The sequence below is a fragment of the Candidozyma haemuli genome (genome assembly GCF_002926055.2).
Source record: "Candidozyma haemuli strain B11899 chromosome Unknown G_2014730914, whole genome shotgun sequence".
Classification (NCBI taxonomy): domain Eukaryota; kingdom Fungi; phylum Ascomycota; class Pichiomycetes; order Serinales; family Metschnikowiaceae; genus Candidozyma; species Candidozyma haemuli.
In genome coordinates this window covers 415,256-439,019 of record NW_020289905.1, presented here as the reverse complement: position 1 = coordinate 439,019, position 23,764 = coordinate 415,256, and the positions used below count along the sequence as shown (strand labels likewise).

General features: G+C 47.3%; 9 protein-coding genes across 9 annotated transcripts; 7 read left to right on the top strand and 2 right to left on the bottom strand. All coding sequences in view use genetic code 12, as the record gives it.

Annotated features, from left to right (window-relative positions):
- Positions 1-609: 609 nt before the first annotated feature.
- CXQ85_004312 (metallodipeptidase) lies at positions 610-2,055 on the top strand (the record flags this gene model as incomplete). Its single annotated transcript, XM_025487936.1, has 1 exon — positions 610-2,055. The coding sequence occupies one exon, from the start codon at positions 610-612 to the stop codon at positions 2,053-2,055; it is 1,446 nt and encodes a 481-aa protein (XP_025341744.1).
- A 1,639-nt stretch (positions 2,056-3,694) lies between these two features.
- Positions 3,695-5,035, top strand: CXQ85_004311 (uncharacterized protein; the record flags this gene model as incomplete). Its single annotated transcript, XM_025487935.1, has 1 exon — positions 3,695-5,035. The coding sequence occupies one exon, from the start codon at positions 3,695-3,697 to the stop codon at positions 5,033-5,035; it is 1,341 nt and encodes a 446-aa protein (XP_025341743.1).
- Positions 5,036-5,724: 689 nt separating this feature from the next.
- Positions 5,725-9,825, top strand: GLN3 (nitrogen-responsive transcriptional regulator; the record flags this gene model as incomplete). The annotated part of the gene is made up of 2 exons (XM_025487934.1): positions 5,725-7,790; positions 9,438-9,825. The coding sequence occupies 2 exons, from the start codon at positions 5,725-5,727 to the stop codon at positions 9,823-9,825; spliced, it is 2,454 nt and encodes an 817-aa protein (XP_025341742.1).
- Positions 9,826-10,716: 891 nt separating this feature from the next.
- Positions 10,717-12,393, top strand: CXQ85_004309 (uncharacterized protein; the record flags this gene model as incomplete). Its single annotated transcript, XM_025487933.1, has 1 exon — positions 10,717-12,393. The coding sequence occupies one exon, from the start codon at positions 10,717-10,719 to the stop codon at positions 12,391-12,393; it is 1,677 nt and encodes a 558-aa protein (XP_025341741.1).
- A 998-nt stretch (positions 12,394-13,391) lies between these two features.
- On the top strand, positions 13,392-15,929 carry CXQ85_004308 (uncharacterized protein; the record flags this gene model as incomplete). Its single annotated transcript, XM_025487932.1, has 1 exon — positions 13,392-15,929. The coding sequence occupies one exon, from the start codon at positions 13,392-13,394 to the stop codon at positions 15,927-15,929; it is 2,538 nt and encodes an 845-aa protein (XP_025341740.1).
- Positions 15,930-16,745: 816 nt separating this feature from the next.
- On the top strand, positions 16,746-18,095 carry SAH1 (adenosylhomocysteinase; the record flags this gene model as incomplete). Its single annotated transcript, XM_025487931.1, has 1 exon — positions 16,746-18,095. The coding sequence occupies one exon, from the start codon at positions 16,746-16,748 to the stop codon at positions 18,093-18,095; it is 1,350 nt and encodes a 449-aa protein (XP_025341739.1).
- Positions 18,096-18,449: 354 nt separating this feature from the next.
- CXQ85_004306 (uncharacterized protein) lies at positions 18,450-19,658 on the top strand (the record flags this gene model as incomplete). The annotated part of the gene is made up of 1 exon (XM_025487930.1): positions 18,450-19,658. One exon carries the CDS (start codon positions 18,450-18,452, stop codon positions 19,656-19,658), a length of 1,209 nt encoding a protein of 402 aa, XP_025341738.1.
- Positions 19,659-19,761: 103 nt separating this feature from the next.
- On the bottom strand, positions 19,762-20,274 carry CXQ85_004305 (uncharacterized protein; the record flags this gene model as incomplete). The annotated part of the gene is made up of 1 exon (XM_025487929.1): positions 19,762-20,274. One exon carries the CDS (start codon positions 20,272-20,274, stop codon positions 19,762-19,764), a length of 513 nt encoding a protein of 170 aa, XP_025341737.1.
- Positions 20,275-20,368: 94 nt separating this feature from the next.
- On the bottom strand, positions 20,369-22,732 carry CXQ85_004304 (uncharacterized protein; the record flags this gene model as incomplete). Its single annotated transcript, XM_025487928.1, has 1 exon — positions 20,369-22,732. One exon carries the CDS (start codon positions 22,730-22,732, stop codon positions 20,369-20,371), a length of 2,364 nt encoding a protein of 787 aa, XP_025341736.1.
- Positions 22,733-23,764: the final 1,032 nt, after the last annotated feature.

Sequence of the window (23,764 nt, the reverse complement as noted above, 5' to 3'; positions counted from 1 at the left end):
CACACCGCGTTTGCAGCCAAAGGTCCAGTAATTTGCACCCACCAAAAACAACCAGTCTCCGAGGAATTTCAAGATTCCGAACCCCAAACGACCCTCAATGGCCTTAGAAAAACCACCTTTTTAGCATTCCACACTTTAAACTTCGTCTCGTCGCTCTGGGTTACCCCATACTTGGCTCTAAGCTGCCGTATCCAATCGCCGCACACACTTTAGTAAGACAAGAGGAATGAAGAGAAGAAGAATGAAGGAAAATGCTGGAAATTGGAGCGTCCTGATTGGCTGAGATTGAAGCTTTTTAGCCTTTTTTTAATACCCAAAATCTACTACTCTGCCTGTTCTTCCACCTCTGGCTCTCGGCACGGCCGCTATTAGCCGAGCACAACCAACCCATCCACCAGAAACACTGACAACTCCCAGAAAAAGCACCAATTCCTTTCTTGTGGCTTATATAGCCATGATAGAGCCCCCGGCTTCCTGAAAAGCCAAAGGTTGGCGTTTGGAAAGGCCCACCTGGCGGTGGACCTTCCCATGTCCTGCACACACCAACCCCATATTCGTACGGCTCCAAATGGAAAATTCTTGTTCAACAAACCACACTTCTTCCCCAACATGCTGTTTGAAAAACTCGACTTGGAGCCCCTTTTCGCCAAAATCGACGAATTGAAGCCCGCCTTCATCGACCGTTTGAGACGTTCCATCGCCATCCCCTCTGTTTCTTCAGACGAGGGCCTCAGACCAAAAGTGGTGGAAATGGCTGCTTTCCTTGTCAATGAACTCACCACTTTGGGCTTTACCGATATCCAACTTAAGGATTTGGGCAAACAGCCACCTCCAGTGTCGAACCCAGACTTGCTTTTGCCGCCAATTGTGTTGGCTCGTTTCGGTAACGACGAGAAGAAGAAGACTGTGCTTGTGTATGGCCATTACGACGTTCAGCCTGCTGGTTTGGAAGACGGCTGGGCCTCGGAGCCTTTTGAGATGAGACACGACGAGCAGAACGATATCTTGTACGGCAGAGGCTCTACGGACGATAAGGGACCGGTGATGGGCTGGTTGAACGTCATTGAGGCCCACAATGCCTTGGGCTTGGAGTTGCCTGTGAACTTGGTGGTGTGCTTTGAAGGTATGGAGGAGTCTGGCTCTTTGGGACTTGAGGATCTTATTGCTAGAGAGGCCAAGCAGTACTTTAACGGCGTGGACGCTGTGTGTATTTCTGACAACTACTGGTTGGGCACCCTGAAGCCTGTTTTGACGTATGGTTTGAGAGGATGCAACTACTACCAGGTTGCCATTTCTGGTCCTGGCGCTGACTTGCACTCTGGTATTTTCGGAGGTGTGGTTGCCGAGCCAATGACCGACTTGGTGCAAGTTTTGTCGCTGTTGGTGTCTTCTGACGGTAAGATTCTTGTTCCTGGCATTGACGAGATGGTCGCTGAGTTGACTCCAGAGGAGGACGCTTTGTATGACGACATTGACTTCTCTGTTGAGGAATTGCAGGCTGCTTCTGGCTCCAAGACTGCCTTGTACGACGACAAGAAGGATATCTTGAAGCACAGATGGAGATACCCATCCTTGTCTATCCACGGTGTTGAAGGTGCTTTCTCTGCTGCTGGTGCCAAGACTGTCATTCCAGCCAAGGTTATTGGTAAGTTCTCTATCCGTACTGTTCCAGACATCGAGCTGGCCAAGTTGGACCTGTTGGTGTTTGCTCACGTCACCAAGGCCTTCAAGCAGCTCAACTCCAAGAACCAGTTGAAGGTTGAGTTGATCCACGACGGTGACTACTGGAAGTCTGACCCATTCAACGAATCCTTCACTGCCGCTTCCAAGGCCACCGAGCACGTGTGGAACGTCAAGCCAGACTTCACCAGAGAAGGTGGTTCCATTCCAATCACCTTGACTTTCGAGAAAGAGTTGGGTACTCAGGTTCTTCTCTTGCCTATGGGCCGTGGTGACGACGGCGCTCACTCCATCAACGAGAAGTTGAACGTCAGCAACTACATCAACGGATGTAAGACTTTGGGTGGATACTTGCACTACTACGGTCGTCAGTAGAGGAATGGCTGCAAATGGTATAGTAAGCGCATAATCGTAAATATGTGTCAAGCGTGTAGCTTGTGTGTAGGAGGGCCATAACCAGGGAAGGTCAGACCGGGAGTACTTGTAAGATAAAGGTTTCTATAGGTTTGGCTGGAATGGATTTGCATTGTTGAACGTTTAGGCTTTTGTTGATCTGCAAGGTAATTACACAAAATCAAATTAGACTTTGATGGGTGGATGGACAGGAGGGAGGGAGGGAGAAAGACTAGAAGAATGTCATTTAAGTGGGTTGGCCAACAAATGGGAAGGTAAAGTAATTTAAGGCATTAGGTTTTAAGGTTTAAAGGCATTGAGTTGAAGTGGTAAGTTGGTCTTTCGATATGTGGAATAACGTTTAAAGAAGGAATGGTTAGTTTAAATGGAAGAAGTGAACGAGCACAATTGGACAGTTAACACCAAAAGTATATACCAGAAGTTAATGAAAAACATCACTCTTCCTCCCTCATTTGGCTCTAGTCTCTCTGAGAACATTCCTTTACTGTAACTTCAACTTTGACACTATATCTGGAGACACTCATGAACATGGCTTAGGAAGCAAAGCGTACACTTAATCATAACCAGTGCAGTCAATTAAACCACACTTACTTTCCCTAACTTGAACCTGCAAGTCCAAAACAATCAACACTTTTCTCCCGTCAACCTGAAAAACCAACCCTTTTTAGTCCCCTCCATTAGAAACAACACCATTGGTCTGTTCCACGGACGTATTGTTCCACTCGGCAATGCTCCTCCATTTCCGAAACCCCAGTTTATCCATCACCGAAACCTCCAAATATTCATCCAGTCCACCCAAAACCCCAAACTCCCCAATTCCCTCATTCCCCAAACATCTCTAACTATCCACTCTGCATGGTTCTTGACATCTGCTTCGTATAGTAAGTGCCTCGCTTAAGCTACCTCTCCAGCTCATCTCCTTCTGCAACCCACGCCATCCAATGGGAGTTCAGAAAAAAACAACCAAGCAACGTTCATCTTTAGATAACCTTAAGAAACCACCCCTTTCCATTACCTTCACCTCCCCTTTTTCCCTTTTGTGTACTTTCGTGGATCTCGCTTAGCGATGGCTGCGAAACGGCTGCAAACGGTACGACTGCCACTGGCCACACATCCACCACGCCACGTAGACAAAAAGTTCTTCCAATAAATTACCAGGAAATCCACCTCTATTTATACCCCAGCCCCTGAATTACCCCTCTTTCTTCGACCCTTAAACCAAGGAACCTTTTATGTATCTCATCACCAGCCATCACCAGCCATCACCGCGAAGGCATCTTCCAATAACCCCCGCCAACCAAACGATTCCAAAGAAAGAAGATAAAAAAAGGGCCTCTTAAAAGCCAGAAAACACTCCAAATCCACTAAACCACCTCCCGGGGGTTCTTTCCCTGGGACTCTGGGTCTTCCCTTATGTGCCTCGCACGACCCCTCCAGTCCCACCATGTACATTGAAAATTTTTAGACTCCAAACTCCATCTACAAACGCCTCCTTCCGTCCTTCCACGCCTCCACCCAACGTTATCCCGTTATCCAGGCTCTTCTCCCTCCGCTGTACCCCATCACTTATATATCCATCTGCTTTCCTTGTCGTCCTGTCATGTCGGAAAACTTGAAAAGAGCCGAATCCTTGTTCAACAGGATCATGAACCAAAACAAGCCGGGAGAGGCCAAGCAGAGCCAGGGCCAGGGCCAGAGCCAAGGCCAAGGCCACACGGGCGGCTCGCATAGAAACAACAACCAGAACAACAGCCCTTCGTCGTCGGCTGGTGGCAATACCAATAACAATAACCATCGCTCGCTGTACCGGTCCAGAAACCACCAACACAGCTCTGGCTCAAACTCCAATAGAAACTCAGACCACACTCATCATCATCACCATCATCATCATCTGCATAACCATGGAAATGGACATAGGAACCACGACAACGGCCACAGAGAAGACCACAGTGCGCTAGCCAGCATAGACTTGCCCAAGAGAGACCCTGTTAAAGAGGCCCAGGCGGCCGTGGCCTTGGTCCCAGAGAACCACCACGTGTTGCCGTACTGTTGGACTGTTTGGCATCATCTGAGGCTGAAGGTGACCAAGCCAGAGGAGGGTGAAACTGACAGTGCTGTTGCAGCTGCCCAAAAGGCTACCGGCACCGAACCAGCAGCTTCTTCGGCTTCTGCTGCGGTTGATTCGTACCTCCAAACGACCAACGAGATTGAGTTTATCAGCGTGGCTGATCCCAGCTCCACCACCAAAAGCATTGCATCTGTGGAACAGTTGTGGGGCAGCTTGAGCCAGACGAAAAGAGCGTTTGAGTTGCACCACAGCACGCAGCTTCTTATTTTCAAAACAGGCATCAACCCGGTGTGGGAGGATCCAATCAACGCCAAGGGAGGCCGCTGGGTGTTCCGTTTTGGGCGTCGTTCCCACCCTGGAAACGCTTCCGATAAGGATCCAGAAATGAGCGCCAGAGTCAGACAAAGAACGTCGATGATCTGGGAACGTCTTGTGCTTCGTACCTTGACAGGCTCGCTTATTCCAGATAAACAGTACCTGAAGCATATTCAAGACCAGCTTTTGAGCGATATTTCCGGTTTGGCATTGAGCATCCGCCGGGACGAGGACATTGTGAGTTTGTGGAACTCCAACTTGCACTTTGGACGTCGTCGTGGCGGCGACGACGACGATAAGAAACCTTTGCAGCCGTTCCAGGCTCGTCGGATCATGTGTGACGCCATTTTGCGTGTTATCCGTGAGTGTGACTTGATTCTCCAAGGCTCTGACTGCGTGGAGACGTTGGCTACGGGATCTACTGAGCGTGTGGCTGGTGTGTCTTTTGAATATAGACTTCACGCCGAGTCCAACAGCACAACGATGTACTGGGACCGTATGAGGAGGAAGAACCACCACCATAAGGAAGAGCCACGTGAAGAGGAGGCAGTGGCCTGAGATCACTCAAGACTACCTGACCATACAAGACTTGAGCTGATTCTTGGCTCTTTTGGTGCCTTTTTGGGTGGCTGCAAAATACCGCATAAAGGGTCCAAATGCGCCTAGCATAAGGGGACCGCAGAAAATGTACGTACGAACATTTTTGATGATTACCAGAGCACGTGGGTGCACGTGAGATCGTGTCATGTGATGCCCATTGTCCCCCCTTTCATCGCCTTCCCTCCACCTTCCTCGTCCCTTATTCAGTAGCATTTGTACATAGCGTGGGGACTGGAGATGGTGTGGGGGAGCCTTGAGAAATAAGGACATTTTTTTTTTCTGGATGTGGGGGCTTTCATGCAGGATTGGACCTCTAAAAAAAAAAATATTAATTTTTTGGTGTCATAGAGGAAAAAAATGAGTATAACATTTTGTGAAGGAAAAAAAGTTAAAGCCAAAATACCTCCCCCCAGGATTTTTTAATAAATTCAATAAAACAACGATAAGCAAAGAAGAAGGCACCCCTGAAAAGTATAAAAGGAGACGATTTCCCACTTTTTTTGAACCCCAGAAAATCATCCCTTTTTTAATCCACATTCCTTCTACTTCCTTATTATCGGTGTACCCCATCACTACCCCGTTCCAGACGTCCATTTTCATCTAAAAATCACCAAAAAACTCCCTACCACCGTTAAACACTTCCCTTAATGGACAGCCCGCAGAGCCTGTCCAGCGATGCCCGTGCCCGGGCCGGTTTGGACCAGGGCCCGACGATTTTGGAGCTTTTCAGCCAGGCCAAGAAGCTTTTGGCGCTTAAACCGAGGGTGGAGAACCGCCAGTGGCGGAAGGAGGGTTCTCTGGCGCAGAATGAGGGCCAGGGGAGCTCGGGAGGGCAAAACCAGGGCCATTTTCATCTTCTGGGGCAGCAGAACCAGGGGCCTGTGGATTCTCGAGTTTTGGACCTTTTGCTGCCGCTTTCCGTGGACGATTTGAGGAGTAACCACGTTAGGTCGAGCTCTAGGGACGGCAAGAGCCACCGGGCGCCGCCCCAGACGGAAATCACGCCGTCTTCTATGGACTGCAGTCCTCCTAGGCACTTCCAGGAACTGAGTGTTGAAAGCAAGAGAAGAATGTCTACAACCAATGGAAGCAGAGATAGCGATGCGTTGAGCTTTAAGGCTGGCTCTGGAATCAAAAAGGAACCTTCTGAGGGCGTTTCGACGGTCCAAGTGTACTCTTCCCAGAGTCCTCCACGAGAGATTCAAACAGGCAAGGCTTCGGCGCCCACGCCGCCTACGTCACAGAAAAGAGAAGCTCGTCCGGTTTCGAACTTGACTTCGTCGCTTAGAAAGGAGAAGGACACGTCGGAGCCGGATTCGGAGTCGGCAAAGGCCAAGGATGACTCAAAGGACGAGAATAAGGATAAACCTACGGAATGCCAGAATTGTCATACCATGAAAACGCCCCTTTGGCGTAAAGATCCCTCGGGGAATACCTTGTGTAACGCCTGTGGGTTATTTTTGAAGCTTCACGGCACGATGCGTCCGTTATCACTCAAAACAGATGTTATCAAGAAAAGATGCTCTAGAAGAGCGTCCAGTTCGGCTCGTAACGTTTCTTCCTCGGTTCAGGCAGCTTCTTCCTTCCCCAACAGAACGCCGTCTTCGCTGGAGTTCGCAAGATACAGAGACGACCAAGGAATACCGATTAACCAGTCTCTGCTGTACATTGCGCCAGCAGGCTCCTACGGCGCTTCTTATACCGGCGAAAGGCCGAAGAACGTGTTGATTTTGCCGAAACCTTCCAACACAGGCTCGGCCCCGGGCTCAGCGGCAGGTTCCGTCCCCGGGTCGTATATCAATTCAGTTGGCTCTCTGTTGAACCTTCAAGCCAACTCTCAATTCTCCAAACCTTCGTCGCCATACTCGACGACGTCACAGTTTAAGCGGAAAAAGTCCGATATCAATATCAACGAGATGCTGGATGGGTTTGACCGCAGAATTCCGTCCCTGCTTTCCATGAGCAGCTCGTTTAACAATGGAGCCGGTACGCCGACGGTGAAACGTGGGTTCCAGGCCTCTTCGCTCAACAGAAGAACGTCTGTGACCAACCTCAACAGAAAGTCTTCGTATGTTGGCACGCCGAACGGTTACTCCATGACCTCGCCTCAGCCATTCACTCCCAACAGTGCAGCCACTCCAGGAGCCACAGGAAACACTCCGTTTGTCCAACCAAACCTTAACAGTCTCAGTGGATCTGTGCCTTCAGCAGCCAACGCCATGCGTCACAACGTTTCCACTCCAGTAATGGGATTCTCGTCCAACACATATTTCGAGAATCCGCTGACGCAGTCGTATAATAATAATGCTCCGAGTGAAGTGCACCTGCCATCGTCATACACGAACACCACCCATCTTTCGTCCCGGCAGTCGTTTATTGTGCCTTCTGATGTGACGCCGTTTACAGCGTTCACAGCAGATAGCCACACCAACTTGAATTCTCCCGATAAGACCGGTGATACCATGGCAGACGACGATTTCTTCCGTACGTACACCTCCCTTCACAACGAAGACGACGACAAGATGACACCGTTGGACGACGATAACATTGTTCCCATGGATACCGATATGGGCGAAGTGGGCAGCAAGTACGAGATCAAACCTTCCAACACGAGGTCGACACTTACCCATGGTCTCAAGGGCCAGCACGGGTCGGACAGCAACGAGAACTTGCAAAAAGGAAACCAGCCGTACGGCGACTTGGACTGGCTCAAGTTTGATATATAGTATAGCCTGGACGGTAATACATAGTCAGCGAAGGCAAAGTAGACGAAGTGAAGGGAATGGGGTTGTGTTGGAGGATATAAGGTTCTACTGGCGATTACAGGTTATCCAGACAGACCAAGGAGTAAGTATAGATAATGAAAGTGATGAACAAGAGGAAGGGAAGATAGAGATATGGAAGATGTAGATATTAGAGGTGTAAATGGTCATTTATCGTTATAAGTATGGACTTCAGATCAAAGGGTGATGTCTTCTTATGTCCTCTGGAGCTTATGGTTCTTCAAGGTTGGACAGTTGATGTACCCTATAATTCCAATATGAGCAACCCAAGTGGCCTCAAAACGCTCATGAGTAATCTTTAAAACCAATTAAAGGTACATATTTTCTTTCAGCTCGTTTTGAGCCCTTTTGGTGCTGAAGCTACGGAGCTTATATACTATGGATGCCTTATAGTATACTACTACCAATGAAGGTTGACTCTTCTCCCCAGAAATGACTTCCCATGACATCTTAAGGTAATAAGACGCTTTCCCTTACATTTTGCATTATGAATCAACCTTTAAAGTACCTTCTCTTCTCCGTATCTCTTCACTTCTTTACCCTCTCTGCTTCCCTGGTTATGGCTTTTCGCAGCCATTTGCAGCCATTGGGAGATCCAGAAACATACCACTGCTTTTCCGCCAAAATGGGTGATATTTATTTAGAAAGCCATAAAAGTGGTCACTTCAAACAGCCGACGGCCATTGACGGGTTTATATTTACGGGAAGTGTCGGGGACGTCCAGAAACTGTGCACTTCCGAATGGGCCAGTCTTCCCTTCTTGAAGGTGAACAAGGCGCCGACAGCCTCAGGAAACGAAGGAGTTGAATGTCAATGGAATAAAAATGGCCTGAAGATTCCTTTGGAAGGTTTTTGTTAAATCTGGAGGAAGGTGGGCCGAAACTGGGTGTTCTGGAGGGTCCAGTGCATCCAACCAGAATAGGTTCTTTCTATAAGCGATCTATGGACGGATTACGTTCTACATTCGCCAGGCCCGAGGGCGGTCTATTCAAGGCAAAGTGGAAGACTACAGAAAGGAAAGAGAGTATTGGTACGGCTTCTTCAGAGGTATCGGTGCCTCCACTTCCCTCCAAAGAGAGTCAGCCGTTTCTCTGGAGAGATCTTTCGTTTCGGCGGCTTATACTGGTCAATGGCAGCGGCAGCGATACTTCAATGACTCGAGAGGCTTCTAAAACTAAACAAGAAGTAGAAAGCTCTTTGGCACTGAAACCACAACCCTGGAGCTTCAGATTCGCTAAGTCGAAGCCCAAGGAGCCAAAAGAAGCCTTTGTGCCTCGGCAGTTTAACCTCCAACCGACACCCAGAACGCCTTCCAAGCTCGGCCAGTGGTGGACCAAAAGAGTCACAAGTATAAGAGATACTCTAGGATCCATATCTTCATCCCATCCGGGGTTTGGTTTCGGCGACCGAGATGCACTGTCTGTATGGCCGCCGGGCTTTGACGCGGTCTCGGCAATTGAACTTGGTTCAGTCCCCAGCGTGCATGAGCTGACGCACGATCAATCACCGGGGGACGCATGGTCTGCGTCAAACACCGAACATAGGTGTTTTAGTGGTTCTCCCTTCCAGCCTTCCAGTGGAACCTCTTACGAGGTTGATGCCGTTAAGGAGGCCCGGGAGCCCGAGGAAGTGCCTGAGCTGGTTCTCAAAGTGCCCAAATTGCGTGGTTTGGAGTGGCATAACCGTAGAGCCAAACAGAGGATCAGTAACAGAACCAAACACTTGGTTGATCCCGAGCCAACGGCAACAGCTCCTCTTTCCGAAGCTATTTGGTACAATGTGGATGCCATTGTACGTGCCCTTTCACTGGCTGGTTCAGAAGTGGGCATGGGCGAGTACCCAGAAAGAAGAGCCAAGCTTAGGAAAGAGAGGAAACAGAAGCTCAAGAGAAGGAAGCTTTATGGGGCTGAAGAGTATGATCTAAACGAGGAGTCACCGTTCTTGGATTTTGATTTGCTTGTCTAGCGCCAAGTATAGTTGAGTAGGTATTTGTTGTTCATTGTGTTTAGCCATGGTTATGTAGCACCCAAGCCAAGAAGATGAAGAGGAGCCAATTGCCAGTATTTGTCAATTTCTTGAATATACCGGTGAAGAGATTTTGGTCGTTATAGCTCTATTGTCTATTTCAGATCAGGAAACTGGTGCCTGGCTTTAACGCATTTTGCAACCAATCAAGGGCACCTAAGGATAGCATCAAAGTCACATCAATGTAAGGTACCAAAAAGCACAAGAAGAAACGAATCGACCTAAAGAAACAAGTTTCTTGAGTGTCAATCGTCAATTGCCGAATTATCAGAAACTCTCAGTAGCCTTCATCCAATGCCTCATCTATACATTTTTGCAACCATTAAAAGCACCAAACCAAAGCACATTTCAAACCTCTAGCACCATCAAACTCATCCCCTTCAATTCCCCAACCCCAATCACCCCAACCAACACATTTTCCTTCCTTTCCCAGCCAACTACCCATCCCACCAAACCTACCATAAACCATACATACTCATAGATATAGATATATAGTCCCTCTCAGTAGCCACTCTAGAACCTCCACTCTCTGTCCCCCAATTTACCCCCAACTGCCCCCAATATCCCCCAATCCCTTTTCCATCCCCAAATTTCCCCAACTTTCCCCAGCATGGTCCCCCAAAACTGTGGCTCGCATGTATTGCGTATTTCCCACCTCCATACGCGGTTGCAAAATTATCACCATAAGCAGACCAACCGCTTCTTAATTACACCTTCCTCCAGCCACATCACACCATTGCCACGTGATGTCCACGACACCCCCTGGACTATAAAAGGCCCAACGATTCCCCCCTGGTTTCGCCAGCCATTGGCTTTTTTGTTTACCCCGAAATGACCATCAAACAGAAACCAAACTTCATTGTTGTCGTTGCTGACGACTTGGGTTTCACCGACTTGAGCCCCTTTGGTGGTGAAATCGATACGCCCAATTTGCACAAACTCGCCAATAACGGGCTCAGATTTACTGATTTCCATACGGCCTCGGCTTGTTCGCCAACGAGATCTATGCTTCTTTCTGGTACTGATAACCATATTGCTGGTTTGGGCCAGATGGCCGAGTTTGCCAGGAACCACCCGGATCTTTTCGGTGGAAAGCCGGGCTACGAGGGATACTTGAACTTTAGAGTCGCTGCGTTGTCTGAAATCTTGCAAGACTCTGGCTACTACACTTTCCAGAGTGGAAAATGGCATTTGGGGCTTACCGAGGAGTACTGGCCAAGCAAGAGAGGGTTTGATAAGTCGTTTACGTTGTTGCCAGGCGCTGGAAACCACTTTAAGTACTTCCCAATCGACGAGGAAAACAAGGGCCCTGCCAAGTTCATGGCGCCTTTGTTCCAAGAGAACAACGAGAGTAAAGACCCATATAGTCTCCCAGAGGACTACTACAGTACTGATTACTTTACCGATAAGTTTTTGGAGTACTTGGGCGACGACAAGGAAAGAGACCAGCGTCCGTTCTTTGGCTTTTTGACGTATACTGCTCCACACTGGCCTTTCCAGGCTCCAGAGGAGGTTATTGCCAAGTACAAAGGTAAGTACGATGGAGGTCCAGAAGAGTTAAGAAGAAAGCGTTTGGATAAGGCTTTGGAGTTGGGAATTATCCCAGATGGCGTGATTCCACATGCTGTTGTTACCCAGAGAGATAAAGCATGGAGCGAGTTGACTGAGGATGAAAAGAAGGCCGAAAACAGAATCATGGAGACTTACGCTGCCATGGTGGATCTCGTAGACCAAAACCTTGGCCGTGTGATTGACCAATTGGAGAAAACCGGCGAGCTCGATAACACTTTCATTCTATTCATGTCTGATAACGGCGCCGAGGGAATGATGATGGAGGCGCTTCCTCTTAACAATCTTAACTTCCAGAAACAGATTGAATTATTCTACAACAACAGTTTCGACAATATCGGCAAAAAAGACTCGTTTGTGTGGTACTCGGACCAGTGGGCTCAGGCAGCCACGGCTCCTGCTTACATGTACAAGATGTGGGCCAGTGAAGGTGGTATTCGGTGTCCGTTGATTATCCACCATCCCAACGCTATTCCAGAGAAGAACAGAGGTAACGTGAAGCACGGGTTTGCTACAGTTATGGATATTCTTCCTACGATTTTGGATTTGGCAGAGGTTGAACATCCAGGCGACGAGTTCCGTGGCAGACCTGTGGTCAGGCCAAGGGGATTATCCTGGAAAGGATACATTACTGGCGTTGCTGATTTCGCCCACGACGAAGACTCTGTCACTGGCTGGGAGTTGTTTGCCCAACAGGCTATCAGAAAGGGTAAATGGAAGGCCTTGTACATTCCAAAACCTATGGGACCTGAAAAATGGCAGTTGTACAATTTGAAGGTTGATCCAGGTGAGATTGACGACTTGGCTGAGAAGGAACCTAAGATCCTTGAAGAGTTGCTTGACCACTGGAGTCAGTACGAGGCCGAAACCGGTCTTGTGCACTTTGCCGGTGCTCTTTACAACGACGCCAACTATAACCCTAGAGTCATCTACGATTAGTAGAGCCAGAGAGACGTTCGCTGAGATAGGGACTAGTCCCAGAGAAATAGAATATCCAGAAATACACACTGATAGAGACAGGGAAGGTAAGATGGGTAGCTGGACAGTATTTGAAAGGTACTATTAATTGAGCCAGGCTCTTCTCAGTAGCACAAGATCAATCTGGAAGCTTGAATCAGTCAATGACGTAATCCAGCAATTTGTAGAGTAGCTCTCTTCTTTCCATACACTGAACATATACTCAGTACAAGTAGGTATACGTATTTCCGGTTTCTTCCATCCAATTTCCACCAAACCACTTCCCCTGAAACGAAATCACCCCTTTCATCTCCCAAATCCACAAAACCAGAAAAGACCACAAAACCAGCATTTTTCCAGGCTCTTCCCTTCTCCAGTTCAGCCGTTCAGTGGCTGCGAAATACGTATTTCCAGAAACACCCAAGATCTTTACCCATAGAAACATCAAAACTTGAAAAAGAAATTCACAAGGGGAACTATAAATACGGGCGAATCCCCAGATAAAAAAACCTTCCCAAAATTTCGTCCCCTTCCCTTCCAACACTGGCCCTCTCCATTTCCTCTCCCTCACCTCTGAAAAAGCCTTCCCTCCACCAACACCATCACCAACGCCATCATCAATTCCCCCACATTGACCCCCAAAATCCCCCCAAAATCTCCTCCAATCTCCCCCACTACCCCCAACCACCCCCAATTCCTCGACCCGTCCGAGTCAACTCCCCCACGGGGTACCCCAGACGATTCTGACTTCTCACCCTTTTCCACCACCCAACCACACAACCTCTTTCCCAGCTTACAAAACCAATTCCCCAGCAAATCACCTCCCCCACTTCATCCCCCACCTCCATCCACCTCCCAAAACCACCAACCCTCCACTCTCCCACCTCCATCCTCCACGTGACTGGCGTTTGTCAGCCATGTACCATCACTTAAAGTGTGGGGCTCCATCAACACACCTGAAACTACCTCCACTTGTCACCATGGGCAAGGAACCTCGCAAACGGCGGAGAACTATCATTGTCTGCAATATATGTAAGGCCAGGAAAGTCAAGTGTGACAGAAACACCCCTTGTAATTCGTGTGTGAAGCATCGAACGGCTCATCTCTGTTCATATACTGATGATACGCCAGTGGGAGAAAAGGTGGCATTCAAGGAACTGCCGGCGCTGATGGAAACGAATAAGGAGCCGACGGTGTACTTGTCGCCGGTGAAATCAGCCAAAGTGCTTTCTGGGTTTGTGGATTACGCTTCGGTGGTTGGAGTGAATCCATTGAATTCGCCCCAGGAGCGAATCAGCTTCTTTTCGGATTACTCGTCGATGAGTTACGATCCAGAGACTCAGGAGGAAATGAACCACGGCCCGTTTTCGTGGCACTCGATCGTCAGAGTGGACCCAGCGTTGGCTGATGTGTGGAACTTCATCTTGAACATTAAGCCTACTAAAAGAGTCAAGGTGCCTAGTGTTTATACAAAAAGTGTTTCCAGGGACCACGCTCCGATTCAGGTTTTAGACAAGATTAGACAACACTCCCAGCAGCGGTTTGACCCTGCTAACGCTAAGCTACGGCTGCAAAATATCCCTCTAGGGTTGACATTTAAGGATCCGTTTAGGAACAAGACCGATGCCAGTCACGAGGAGCGTTTATTGGCGATTCTCCCGTCGAAAAAGGTACTCTGGACGCATGTGGATCGGTTTTTTCAGTACATCTACCCATTCCATCCGTTCCTTGACGAACAGCACTTTAGGTCAAGTATAGAACGTATTCTTGGTCCTAAGGCGTACCTGGACGACTCGTTTCAGTCTGTGGAGATTTCTGGACGTATTGATCTTACGTTTATTGGTATTCTTTGCTTGGTTCTTCGTATGAGCTACCTTTCGCTTATTTCTAATGAAGTGCTGGAAAACACAGATGTTCTGAAACGTGCCGACGGCGACAAGGACCAGCACTTGCTTCTGTGCCCTATAGGTATTGAGTTTGTTGATTTTTCTCGTTTCTGTTTGAACCAGTACCAGGTTTCCAATAGAGCTTCTTTGGGTGTTGTTCAGCTTGTGGTTTACATGAGAATTTATATGGAATCGGCGCCTGAAGATCCAGATGGACCTGGTCGTGATCTGCACCAGGTCAATAACGGTGTGCTTTTGCAATTGGCATACTCCATTGGGCTCAATAGAGAGCCTGATAAGATGATGGATACGCTAAACAACCCTAGACTCAACAACGTGCGTCGTAAACTCTGGATGTTTGTGACACACAAGGATTATACGAACCTGATCAAGTTTGGCACGCCGTTCACGTCGCTGGCGTTGTTTAGCGATACGAAGTTTCCGTTCTTGGACGCTACAAACTCTAATGGTCCTTCTGACTCCATAGTTGAAGAGTCTATCCAGCCAATTGAAGCGCTCATGCCGATCATCAAAGACGTGCTTAAAACCATTCTTTTCATGAACGAAGAAACGGTGATTTCAGAGTTCATCACCCACTTGAACCAGCTTGAATCGTATTTCTACGAACACTACGGTACCATGAGAGACTTCCACCAGGCTTTCTTTAAAACAGATTCCCAGTCGTTGGTCCAGCTGTTGAAGCTCCAGTACTACGTTCCCATCCAGATATTTATTGTCTCGTGCTACTTCCGTCTTTTCCTTTGGTACGAGAGCCACAAAAACACCCACTTATCGTTCTTCTATCTTAAGAAAATGTTGGTGATTTTGGCCGAAGAGAACATTCCATTTATCTCGACGATGCTCGAGAAACCACACCCATATTATCGGTACGCTTACCAGTTTGTCATGAACCCACATTTGGAGTATTTCATGCACAAGTCTGTGGGTTTCTTTTCTGCTGTTACTTCCCGTTTGGGCTACCAGATTGTGGGTACTCCAAGAACAGAGTACTACATTCCTCGTCTTAAGGTGCTCATGCGTTCGCTTTCTCGTTGTTGTAAGGTTTGTCTTTTGGGAATCCATAAAATCAACCACAGATACTGCTACGCATGGAGAATCGGCACGACATTTACATATATTACTCGAGTGTTGGTCAGTGAAGGCTACTATAAGCGTCATTTCAACCGAAACTCTGAGCTTGTGGTGCCCAAGTTGCTTTTTTCAGACGACCAGATCGTTGATCTTGTGCGTGTTGCCCAAGCGCCAATTTCCAACGTTGATCTTTCGCTTTACGAAGTTTACTGGCGTACGGTTGCCGATCTTATCAAGCTTGGCCAGGACGAAGGAAAGGACGGACTCAGCACGTCTCTTTTTAATCCACTTAACAGTGAAGTGGTGTTCGCTGGAGAGCCCGAAAACCTCCAAGGCGTCGGCATTGGCGACGATAAGTTCCTTCTGCCGCCAGACGAGATGCCGCTAGAGAACTTCTTCCCACAATTCGATTTCCAGTCGAGTTTGACAGACGTTATGGGCACTTTCTTTGAAGGCCCAGAGTCGTATTTTGATTCGTTCAGCAGTATTCCACGGAACCAGGTCGTTGACGACTACGGTGCCGGTGGACGGTTTAATTAAGATTCCAGGGAGATTTAGAAGGGTGTCTTCTGAGAAGATACCTCCAGGCTCGTCAAGCCCCAGCGGCGCCAATTGACCGAACGACGCCTCCCCTGCCATTCCAGACATATAATATCATACAGCCAATCAAAACGATCCATTTATCCCGGGTTCATCTGAGGTTCCATTCTGCTGGTCTTTGTCTGTTCCCACGTTTTTCACCATCTACTAACCACCGCGAACTCTCTTTTCGTCTGAACATTCTACTTCCTTCTGCAAACAACCATCACCATTTTGAACCTCCATTTTCTGAAACTACAAAATCCAAACCACTTCCTTTCGTCTTTTGTCGTTGCCTTGTCGTTGCCTTGCCTTCTTTGGCTGCAAAATGGTGTACGGGTGTGAGATCTGCATTCCTGGACCATGCTTTCAATTTTTCACCATCTACTTGTTTTTTTCACGCGAATCTACTGAATATGCCTGGTGCACGGGTCTAAGCACCCACCAAAAAGTTGCAACCTGTCAAAAACCCCAACAGAATTTCCAAAAAAAAAAGACCCCCCAATTCCATTGTTTTAATTGATGGGATGTACGGGTTTCCAATTACCCCTTCAGCCAATTCAAATTCCCATAAAATTCCTCCAAAAACCAATGCCCCCTCGTTCATTTCTCTCGTTTAGCCCACGTTCGTCGTTTAAAAAAGCGTGCGAAAAATTTCAGAGCAGACCATGAAAAAAAAAAAAAAAAAATCCCAATTTCCAAAAACTATATAAACCGCGACAGCCCCCACCAAAAAAAACCACCCAAACTAAATCAATTTTTTTGGAAACCTTAGAAATGTCCGCTCCAGCCACCAACTACAAAGTCGCCGACATCTCCCTTGCTGCTTTCGGCAGAAAGGACATTGAGTTGTCTGAAAACGAAATGCCTGGTTTGATGGATATCAGAAAGAAGTACGGATCTTCCCAGCCATTGAAGGGCGCCAGAATCGCTGGTTGTTTGCACATGACCATCCAGACGGCTGTTTTGATTGAAACTTTGGTTGCTCTTGGTGCCGAGGTTACCTGGTCTTCTTGTAACATCTTCTCCACCCAGGACCACGCTGCCGCTGCCATTGCCGCTTCTGGTGTGCCAGTGTTTGCCTGGAAGGGTGAGACCGAGGAGGAGTACCAGTGGTGTATTGAGCAGCAGTTGTTCGCTTTCAAGGACGGCAAGAAGTTGAACTTGATCTTGGACGACGGTGGAGACTTGACCACCTTGGTGCACGAGAAGTACCCAGAGATGTTGGAGGACTGTTACGGTTTGTCTGAGGAGACCACCACCGGTGTCCACCACTTGTACAAGGCCTTGAAGGACGGCAAGTTGAAGGTTCCAGCCATCAACGTCAACGACTCTGTCACCAAGTCCAAGTTTGACAACTTGTTCGGCTGCAGAGAGTCCATTATCGATGGTATCAAGAGAGCCACCGATGTCATGATTGCCGGTAAGGTTGCCGTTGTCGCTGGTTTCGGTGATGTCGGTAAGGGTTGTGCCATGGCCTTGAGAGGTATGGGTGCTAGAGTCATTGTCACTGAAATTGACCCTATCAACGCTTTGCAGGCTGCCGTTTCCGGTTACCAGGTTGCCCCAATGGAGGAGGTTGCCAGCATTGGTCAGATTTTCGTCACCACCACTGGTTGTCGTGACATCATCACCGGTGACCACTTCTCTGTCATGCCAGAGGACGCCATTGTGTGTAACATTGGTCACTTTGACATTGAGATTGACGTTGCCTGGTTGAAGGCCAACGCCGAGTCTGTTGTCAACATCAAGCCTCAGGTCGACAGATACTTGATGAAGAACGGCCGTCACGTTATCCTTTTGGCTGAGGGTAGATTGGTCAACTTGGGTTGTGCCACTGGTCACTCTTCTTTCGTCATGTCCTGTTCTTTCTCCAACCAGGTGTTGGCCCAGATTGCTCTTTTCAACGCCAAGAACGACGAGTTCAGATCCAAGTTCCCAGAGTTCTCCAAGTCCGGCCCATTCGAGATTGGTGTCCACTTGTTGCCAAAGATCTTGGACGAGGAGGTTGCCAAGTGCCACTTGTCCCACTTGGGCGCTAGATTGTCTGTCTTGAGCGACAAGCAGGCCGACTACTTGGGTATTCCAAAGGAAGGTCCATTCAAGGCTGACATTTACAGATACTAAGCGATTCAGTATCGGAAGTGTGTCTCTACTTGACGACCCAAGATTTTGAGAGTTTTAACTTCTTTTCTGTATTACTGCATCAACTGCATTTAATGATTTACTTTTTTTTACTATTTTTTGGCTAACGACGGGTTCTCAAGTGGGTGAGTTTTAAAAACTATGGTTACACTTATACAGTTATATCCTCAACGGAATGTACATAATTCACTATCCACCACTGTAGTTCTGAACGGAATAAAATAACCGTTTTCTTTATCAGTATCGGCACGTGCCCCTGTCCACGTGCCCTTATCAGCATATATAAACCCCAGCATTTCCCCAACTCCATAACTTACCCTCCAAATTTCCCACGCCATGCTTTCCCTATTACCCCTTCTAGGCGCCGCTATGGCTCTTCCCTCGTTTCAGCTCTCCCTGAGCCAGTTGCCGCTCCACCACACGTTTTCCTCGTGTCCCAAAGACGTGCCTATTTCATGTACCAATTCGACTCCAGTCGAAAACGCCTGTTGTTTCGAAAGTCCAGGAGGCGTCATGCTTCAGACTCAGTTCTGGGACTATTACCCGCCAATTGGTGATAACCACACGTTCACTTTACACGGTTTGTGGCCAGATAACTGTGACGGCACGTATGAGCAGTTCTGTGATAACAGCCTAGAAATCTCCAAGGGAGAGGTTAAAAGAATCCTTATGGATACTTTTGGCGATAAGGAGTTGTATGAGAAGATGCAGAAGGTGTGGAAGAACTTCAATGGCGATGATGAATCGTTGTGGATCCACGAGTTCAACAAGCACGCCACGTGCATTAAAACAATTAGACCAACGTGTTATAGTGATTTTCTGAAGGACGAGAACGTGTATGATTTTTTCAAGATCTCCATGAACCTCTTTGAGGAGTACCCAACTTTCGACTTTTTGGCCAAGGCTGGTATTCATCCTTCGTTGGACGAGACATACACGAAGAAGCAGATTGCTGAGGCGTTAAACTCTCAGTTTAGCGATAAGACTGTTTACTTTAAATGCAACAAGTATAACGCCTTGCAGGAGATTTGGTACTTCCACCATCTCCAGGGCTCGCTTTTGCAGGAACAGTTTATTCCAATCGATGCACTTACCAAGTCCAGTTGCCCTGAAACCGGGATCAAGTTCTTGCCCAAGGGCAAATTCTCGCCTCCTCCTGGCCAGCCTCCAAAGGATCCTAACGGCAGATCCGGCTACGTTCGTTTGAGTGACCATTCTGGATGTCTTATCAGTAACGGTCAGCATTATGAGTATGGAACATGCGCTACGTTCCGTGTTGTGGACTCCCAATTCGGCGGCAAGAACTTGTTGAGCTCTAAAGGTGTTTGTGGCTTTGACAGCAAGGGCGACTTGACATGTAACCGTTCAAACTCGAGATCTAAGTTCCAGTTCCAGTTTGATAAGGAATCTAGACATATTGGCTTTGGCGGTAACTTCAAGTGGTGCTTCAACGAAGAAGGCAAGCATGGCCACGGCAAGTACGTCCAGACGCCTATCAAGTTGTCTGATGGCAAGTGTGACGAGTTCACTTTAAAGTTGGCATAAGATTGATTCTTATGTAATGCTATTTAGGCCCCTCTTGACGAGAGCCTCTATTTATTTACACTCTCCTTTCTCCATTCCAAAAGTTATCCAATTTATGATCGTTCTAAGCGCCCTCGGCCTCGGTGATGCTCTTCATTTGCTCATGCAAGTAGTCGCTCAACTTGATCAACCCTGCTCCGTTGCAAATACGGTACATTGAGTTAGGATCAAAAGTCTGGGGCACAATCTTGCCTCTATCGTCCACCAAGACGTACCCAAAGATACTATCAACCTCAGGAACACGGGCGTACCTAGGAACTTCTCTGAAATCGTAAATGGGCATAAATGTCAGTGCACTGGCACCTGCTTCAATGATAAACGTGAAATCTTCTTGGATGGATTCGTTAATCTTGTTATTAAGCAAATCAAGAAACTTCTTGTTCACCAGGAACGTGTCTGGATCGATATTCTTCGAAGGAGAGTATCCAATGGGAGTTGCTGCTGGGTTCAGCGATAGGTTTGCAATTATTCTGCCTGGCGTTTCATGCAAATATATCTGGTCATTTTTGGCGTACCTGGAGTAGAACCTGACGTTTCTGGCCAAAGAACCAAGTCGACTGGCTCGTAATGTAAACATTTCTGGAGAAGAAGTGGTGATGATTCAAGTGGGTCCCAATACTCACTTAGTAGATGGTGAAAGACCCGTACATCTCTAGTAGTAGGGGAAGAGCCTACTTCAAGAACTTATCACCACTTTTAGCTGAATCGTCGCTTTCTTCAGCCAGTTCTTCATCTTCGTCGTCTTCCTCTTCCTCGTCTGAATCAGAGTCAAGACCTGACTCGGAAACGTCATCAGATGAACTCTCTGAAACTTCCTCAGACTCTTCTTCCTCTTCTGATTCAGACTCAGACAGCGATTCTTCGTTGCCGAAAAATTCGTCTAAACTTTGTAATTTATAAGGTTTAGCTTGTGCTGGAGCTAAGCTCTTTGCCAGCGTTGAAGAAATCTGGTGGCTTGAAGAAATAGAAGGTCCTGTCTTTTTCTCAAAAGCACCATTCTCGAAACTTGTAGGAATACTTTCCACTGTCTTTTCTTTTCTGATGGAACTTGGCGGTAAGGTTTCTGGATCCGCCCATCCGTCTGCTGAAAGGTAGTTTTTGAGAATGTCTGGTGTGTTTTCTTCAAAATGGGCTCCAACAAGGGGAGGTGGTTTAGGAACATTGAGCAAAAGCGTGGCTAGCTTAGAGTTCTTGGGCGTGAACAAGAGCTGGTCCAACATTCTAACACGGTCTCTTGTGTCAAACAGAGCGTCGTAGCGAGCCAATTGCGATACGTGGGCGTACATTTTACCCAATTTGGTGTCTGGTAAGCTTTCAGCGTCGTTCTTTTGGAGCTCATACAGGTAAGATTTAGCAGCCAACATTAAAAGCTGGTACCTTACGCTTTCAGGTTCGTTTGTGAATGTCTGGAGTGATCTTCGAAGCAAGTCTGGACCAATAAGGTTATCTGCTGCTTCGGTAAATTCACCCACAAGCCATATAATTGTAGCCTTTGCTTCTGGGTCAAAATTGACAGTGTTATCGTACAAGAGCTTGCCCAACTTGTAGATTGTACGCACCACGCTCTCTAGCTCTGTCTTGTCTGAACCAGCCTGGTTCTGTTTAAGTTGAAGCAAATGACGAATCACCGTAAGTAGATCACTGACAATGGGCGTAGCGCCCACATTGCTGATTTGCAAAGAGCACCAACGCAAAATATGGTCTGTCCAGTCTCTGGAAGCACGCGAGCACCTTCCCAAGGCACGTACAGCTTCGTGGGCGACGTTTGGACGGAATGCTGAATTAAGAGCACTGTATTGGAGCTCTCTAATGATTTCCTTTGCCGTGATTTGTGTAGCAAGAAGGGGAAGAGCATGCAATTTCAAGGAGGCTACCTCATCGTCGTCTGTTGGGTAGACATAGAACTTCTTGTAGTACTTTTCAAAGATGGAAGGCGCCGTCTGGGCAATATAAGCGACAATGTGCAAAGCGTAAGATCTAGCGCTTGAGCCTGAGACTGGAGTTGTGGCTAATTTTGTCAATATCCTTGGAAGATCAAACTCAGTAAGGTGTTCTGGAGTGGCCACTAAGATCAAAGCACGAGCAACAGACAAAATAACCGCTTCTGAGCTCGAAAACGTCAATCTTCTCAAAGAATCAACAAACAATTGAAGGTCCAGGTCGAGAGACGAAGTGTATGACAATGTAAGCGATGCAAATGATGCAAATTCAGGAAGTGGTAACGTCGAACCATCTTCAAACGTGAGTTCAGGCCGTGGAAGGAACTTCCTAGCGTACTCTGTAAACAAGTCAATAACACAAACCTGAGCCCATTCGTCCAATTCCGGTAAAAGACGAGCCAATCTTCTGAAATTAGCATGAATAGGCGCCCATGCTTTCTTTGGCGAACTAGCACTAATCAGTGGTAGAAGCTTAGCATGCACTTTAACAGCCAGACTAACCACAGTAGTCGAATGATCCGACACCAACGCCGCCAAAAACAGCGTCAATTGCTGTCTATTGATTCCCTCAATATGGAAAGCCCTTCCTATAGCCAAAGCAGCAGCAGCCCGAACGTGTGGCAGCTGGTCAGACACAGTTCGTTTAATACATAGAAGTATCAAAGAGCCAATCTCAGAGATCCTGATCCCCGCCAACGCTCTTATCAGCGCCGCTCTCGAGTGTGCCAGCTTATCGCTAAGCAGTTTCTGGATCGAATTGATCAGCAAAAGCGCCGTATCGGGCTCTGTTTCAGCATATTTCAGCAAGTAGATAAGCACCAAAGCTCTAACTCTCGTCAGCGCCAGCGTCACATTTTTCACCACGTCAGCGAAAAACAGTTGTCCATCTTCACCACGTGCTATCAATGCCATCACACATTTCATCCCACTAAGCACATCTCGATCAGATCTGGAGCTTAAAAGCTTCAGTATCTCTTGAGGCCTTTTGGCTGTAGGAGTCTCCAGAAGTCTGCTTGAAGCCAGCATGGCAGCCTCTATGGTGAGGTCACGTGCAGACTCCAACATCCACGATATACGTGTAAACGGGTCACTCATTGGGGAGGAAGAAAGTGGGAAGGTGGAAAGGTGGAAGGGTAGTTTTGGAGGTTGGAAGTTAGTTGATAGAGGTGGGGTGTTGTATGCAGGTCATTAAGGTCAGTCAGAGTACGTTTATTTTTGGTCTGGGAGGCCGTGGAAGAATTTTGGGAGTTGTATTGGGGTCGTAGTGGGTGAAGTAGTAGGGGGTTTGTGTTTTTTAAGGATTTTTGGGGGTTGGTGGTGGAATGGTGGAGGGTTGGTGGATATCAGTTTGGCTGCGAAAAAGTGCCAGTTTTGCAGTTTGACTGGTTTTGGAGAAGTGGAGGGAAATTGAGGGTTGGGGAATTTGAAGAATTTGGAGGAAATTGGGATGTTGGAGGGATTGGAAGAAAATGGTGGAATGGAGTTTTGAGGTGAAAAAGTAGGGGTGGTGGAAAATGGTACGGTGCATTTAGTGAGGAACAAGTTGTGGAAGTAACTGGTGAGTCAAGGGGAGGTGGAATCTCCATAATATGCTTTAATTTTTTAAAAAGAAAGTGTACATGGTCTTTTAGTGGCTGAGGAAAGTATTGATGCAGTTGGATAATTGGTAGGAAAATAGTAAGTGTATTTATGTTATGGTGGAAGTGGTAGATGTATATATACTTATAGTGTATGTACGTATCTGTGGTAGATGTCTAATAGTAATGGTAGTATAAAAAGGCGTGTTATACTTAAATACAGAAGTTTAATGAAACTCTGGAAATGTAAGAAATTGCCAGTTTACTCTAATTTTGGTGTTTGGTGTAGGTATTATTACTTCTGGTTGGGTACTAAAGACAGTTACTGTCTATGTGGTATAAAGAGTAATACTTCTGTTCAATAGAAGCAATTACACTTCACGTTTGTCTAACTGAAGTTATTCTACACCTTTAAGCTTTATATTCCCCAATTAGGAACCAGTCAATCTCAAGACACTCTTATCATTGATCTATACTGCCTTTATTCACGACACTGGTGTAACACTGTGGCTTCTAAGAATGAACCATAAAGCATTCGCTTCATACCTCA